Here is a 5,168-nt window from a genome sequence, read left to right on the forward strand (position 1 = left end):
GGGCAGCGGGTGGAGTGTAGCACAGCCAAGCCCTCAGACACCAGACTGTGAATCTGAGACTTTGTCCTGGGGGTGATGGAGACCATGGAGGATTCTGAACAGGTCTCAGTGTTAGAAAGACCTCTCTGGAGTCTTTAGGGGGACTGGAGGGCCCAGCGTGAGTAGGTGGTGACCCCATGAGCAGCTGGGGCTTGGGGTCCCTGCTCCACACCTGGGCCCCGCCCCCTGACATCACTGTCATATTATTGCACCAGGGCTGGCTGACCAATAAGCTGCTGCTTGCTATTATAATGGATCCTAGCAACGGGAGTCTGACCTTGGGCTAAGAGGGAAGGAGATCCTATCAGTGGGGAGAGCTTGAGGGGAGAGGGAGAGCCTGCAGGGCAGGTGAGTCCCCCAAGCCTCTCTGGCTGGGCCCCTATGAGTCAGTGGAGCCAGGGCTTCTGGTCCTAATCCAGACCCCCTCAGTCATCCGGACCCCCTCAGCCTGAATTCCAACCACTGACTTGTCTGCCCTTTGCTGCCAGGACCTGTCCCAGGTTCCCACTCTTCCCACCGCAGACTGTACTAGGGAGAGGGCACATGCAGGAAAGCCCCCGGCCCAGGATAGGAGGCTCCAATCTGGAGGGAACAGTGTCGGGTTTTTTTGTTTGTTTGTTTGTTTTTCTGAGACAGAGTCTGGCTCTGTCGACCAGGCTGGAGTACAGTGGCACAATCTTGGCTTACTGCAACCTCCGCCTCTCAGGTTCAAGAGATTCTCCTGCCTTAGCCTCCCAAGTAGCTGGGACTACAGGCATGCACATGACACCTGGCTATTTTTTGTATTTTTAGTAGAAACGAGGTTTCACCATGTTGGCCAGGCTGGTCTTGAACTCCTGACCTCAAGTGATCCACCCGCCTTGGCCTCCCAAAGTGGTGGGATTACAGGCGTGAGCCACTGCACCCAGCCAGGAACCATGTCTTAAGGACACATTTCCTTGGGGGGTGGTGTGGGGCAGCAGAGGATGGGGTGAGGGGTGGGAGGTGGAGAGATGGGCTGTAGGGGGCAAGGAGACAAGCGGGGAGGCAGGGACATGGGGCTGAAGGGAGAGCAGCTTTCTAGGTGGCAGAGGAGCCTGAGGACCTGGGTTTGGGTCCTGGCTGTGCCTCTGATTGGGAGACATCACTTGTCTTGTCTGAGCCTCAGTCCTTTTCCCTGTCAGCTGGGGAGAGTGATCCCAGATGTGAGCAGCTCTCCCAGGCCTCCCTGAAGAGCCATAGTGAGTAAAAGTATTTTAGAGGTGATGGGTCAGAGGACAGTGAGTGGGAAAGGAAAGGGAGGACCAGGGAAGCTCCTGGCTAGGGGGAGGGATCTGACGCAAGACCATCACGATAGGAGCTCTAGGGGGTGTGAGGGGAAACTGAGTCCTGGGAGGCAAGGGCTGCCATGGCAGCACTGGGGTTTCATGGAAATGACTCCCAGTGTCCAGGTGGTCCCCATGCCTGGCTTCCAAAACCCCAGGGTGTCTGAACCCAAAGTTGGCCTAGGGCTACCTGAACGGGGTTCATGGTCATCACGGCAGCCCTGGGAGGTGGGCAGGAGTATCCCCCACGGGGCAGCTGAGGCTCAGAGAGGGTGGGGACTTGCTCAAAGTCATACAGCTAAGAATATTAAGAATGATAAGAATAATGACGGATGGCAATGATGATGCCAATGATATGTGGCACCTGCCCTGAGCCAGGCACCCCATGGTGTCAGAACTTATTCAAGTCTCAGAGATCCTAGAAGGTGGTTTGCCATGATTGTCACTATCATTCCCAGCTTACAGATGAGGAGAGTGACGGGGAGAGTTAAGTCACTTGCCTCACATCACTCAGTGAGTAGGTGGTGGAGCCAGGATTTGATCCCAGGCAGTCTGGCTCTGGATCTGGGTCCCCTTCACCCTACCCTCCAATCCCAGACACAGCAGGAGTGCAGCCATTTCCTCTAAATGGGCCCATGCCACAGGCCAGGAGCTGGGCTTAAAGCCTCTTCCTATGAAGCTTGGCTATGTAATTTGCAGAGCCCAGTATGAAATGAAAATATGGGGCCCCTGGTTCAAATATTATAAAGAATTTGGCCAGGCACAGTGGCTCACACCTGTAATCCCAGCACTCTGGGAGGCCGAGGTGGGTGGATTGCGAGGTCAGAAGTTCAAGACCAGCCTGGCCAAGGTGGTGAAACCCCATCTCTGCTAAAAATACAAAAATCAGCCAGGCGTGTTGGCGGGCACCTGTAATCCCAGCTACTTGGGAGGCTGAGAAAGAGAATTGCTTGAACCCATTAGGCAGAGGTTGTAGTGAGCCTAGATCACACCACTGCATTCCAGTCTGGGTGACAGAGTGAGACTCTGTCTTAAAAAAAAAAAACAATTTCAGGCAGGCTAGGCATGGTGGCTCATGCCTGTAATCCCAGGACCAGGACTCTGGGAGGCTGAGACAGGAGGATCTTGATCCCAGGAGTTCAAGACCAGCTGGGACAATGTAGTTAGACTCCGATTTCTACAAAAAAATTAAAAAGTAGCTGGGTATGGCGGCATGCGCCCGTGGTCCCAGCTATTCAGGAGGCTGAGATGGGAGGATTGCTAAAGCCAAGGATCAAGGCTGCAATGAGCCATGATCGTACCACTATGCTCCAGCCTAAGTGACAGAGAGAGACCCTGTCTCAAACAAACAAACAAAAAAAGAATTTCAGCCAGCGTCAGCAGAGCATAAACCTAGCACAGGGCCATTCTAAGCACAGAGCCTCCAGGGCAGACACACACCCAGGAAACCGACCTGTGCCTAGGTTACCCTGGAGACTCCAACAGTACGCCAAGGGACCGCTTGGTGGTCATGCCCATTACCCAGAGAGGTGATTCATTTGCCCCTGGTCACACAGGAAGTTAGTGGCAGAAGAGGGATGTGAACCTGGGCCTGCCAGACCTCAAAGCCCCCTAACTTGTGCCAAAAATGTGTCCCCAGTTCTTTTTTTTTTTTCTTCTTTTTTTTTTTTGAGATGGAGTCTTGCTCTGTTGCCCAGGCTGGAGAGCAGTGGCACGATCTTGGCTCACTGCAACCTCTGCCTCCTGGGTTCAAGCGATTCTCCTGCCTCAGCCTCCCAGAGTAGCTGGGACTACAGGCACATGCCACCACACCCGGCTTATTTTTTATAATTTTAGTAAAGACAGGGTTTCCCTGTGTTAGCCAGGATGGTCTCAATCTCCTGGCCTCGTGATCCACCCACCTCAGCCTCCCAAAGTGCTGGGATTACAGGGGTGAGCTACCGCACCCGGCCAGTGTGTCCCCAGTTCTTGAGGGAGAAAGAGAGCTGTGGGTTTCCAGAGGGACTTCCTTCACATCCGTGGTGTCTCTCTCTCTGCCCCATGCCAAGACCCAGGATGTGTGAATGGCTCCCTTCTCCTCCGCAGGCGCTGAGGATCACGCGTCCTGTGACTCTCCCCTGTCCCTTGCCACCCTCTGAACCACTAGTCACCATGGCTGCTTCGAAGTTGCCCGCGGTGCCTGGGGAGGAGGAAACCACCATCCTCATGGCCAAGGAAGAGCTGGAGGCCCTGCGCACAGCCTTTGAGTCTGGCGACATCTCCCAGGCCGCCTCTCGCCTCCGGGAGCTGCTGGCCTCCACCGACAGCACCCGCCTGGAGGTGGGCGTCACGGGCGAGTCGGGCGCTGGCAAGTCCTCCCTCATCAACGCCCTGCGTGGCCTGGGGGCCGAGGACCCCGGCGCGGCTCTCACGGGCGTCATCGAGACCACGATGCAACCCTCGCCCTACCCACACCCACAGTTACCCGACGTGACCCTGTGGGACCTGCCAGGGGCCGGCTCTCCAGGCTGCCCGGCAGACAAGTACCTGAAGCAGGTGGACTTCAGCCGCTACGACTTCTTCCTGCTGGTCTCCCCCCGCCGCTGCGGGGCCGTGGAGACCCGCCTGGCCGCCGAGATCCTGTGCCAGGGCAAGAAGTTCTACTTTGTGCGCACCAAGGTGGATGAGGACCTGGCGGCCACGCGCACCCAGCGGCCGTCGGGCTTCAGCGAGGCCGCTGTCCTGCAGGAGATCCGAGACCACTGTGCCGAGCGGCTGCGGGCGGTCGGCGTGGCTGAGCCCCGCATCTTCCTGGTGTCCAACCTCACCCCCGCCCGCTACGACTTTCCCACGCTGGTGTCCACCTGGGAGCACGACCTGCCCGCCCACCGGCGCCACGCCGGCCTGCTGTCGCTCCCCGACATCTCGCTGGACGCCCTGCGGAAGAAGAAGGCCATGCTGCAGGAGCAAGTCCTCAAGACCGCGCTGGTGTCCGGGGTCATCCAGGCCCTGCCGGTGCCGGGGCTGGCGGCCGCCTACGACGACGCCCTGCTAGTCCGCTCGCTGCGGGGCTACCACCGCAGCTTCGGCCTGGACGACGACTCGCTGGCCAAGCTGGCCGAGCAGGTGGGCAAACAGGCGGGGGACCTGCGCTCCGTCATCCGCTCCCCGCTGGCCAACGAGCTCTCGCCTGAGACTATCCTGCGGCTCTATTCCCAGTCCTCTGACGGCGCCATGAGGGTGGCCCGCGCCTTCGAGAGGGGCATCCCTGTGTTTGGGACGCTGGTGGCTGGCGGCATCAGCTTCGGCGCCGTCTACACAATGCTCCAGGGCTGCCTCAATGAGATGGCCGAGGACGCCCAGCGCGTCCGCATCAAGGCCCTGGAGGAGGACGAGCCCCAGCCGGAGGTCAGCTTGGAGGCGGCTGGTGACAACGGCGTGGAAAAGGGCGGGTCCGGTGAGGGAGACGGCGAGGAAGCCCCATTCTCAGCCCGCAGGAAGCTCGGCCTCCTTCTTAAGTACATTCTGGACACCTGGAAGAAACACGACTCAGAAGAGAAATAGAGTGCAGCCCCGCCCCCCTGCCTCACCACAAACCGAGTCTTAACAATATCCAGCCAACCAACAAAAAAGGCCAATGTGGTGAATGTGAGGCTGCAGTTGCCTGCGGGGTGGGCGTGGAGGGAGCTGCGGGGGAGCCTGCGTCCTGGGCAGGGCAAAGGAGGGGGCCTCAGGGAGGAGAAGAGGGAGGCAGGTGGGCCCAGGGCCAATACGGTGGTGTGAACATGACAGCAGTGACCTGGGGAGGGTGGTTGGAGACATGGATGGTGGACCCAGGGTTCCCAG

General features: G+C 58.5%; 1 protein-coding gene across 1 annotated transcript; it reads left to right on the forward strand.

Moving 5' to 3' along the window:
* Window positions 1-306: 306 nt before the first annotated feature.
* IRGC (immunity related GTPase cinema) lies at window positions 307-4,954 on the forward strand. The gene is made up of 2 exons (XM_017502336.2): window positions 307-387; window positions 3,429-4,954. The coding sequence occupies exon 2, from the start codon at window positions 3,495-3,497 to the stop codon at window positions 4,884-4,886; it is 1,392 nt and encodes a 463-aa protein (XP_017357825.1). The 5' UTR covers window positions 307-387; window positions 3,429-3,494; the 3' UTR covers window positions 4,887-4,954.
* Window positions 4,955-5,168: the final 214 nt, after the last annotated feature.

This window comes from Cebus imitator, unplaced genomic scaffold (genome assembly GCF_001604975.1).
Source record: "Cebus imitator isolate Cc_AM_T3 unplaced genomic scaffold, Cebus_imitator-1.0 Scaffold296, whole genome shotgun sequence".
Lineage (NCBI taxonomy): Eukaryota > Metazoa > Chordata > Mammalia > Primates > Cebidae > Cebus > Cebus imitator.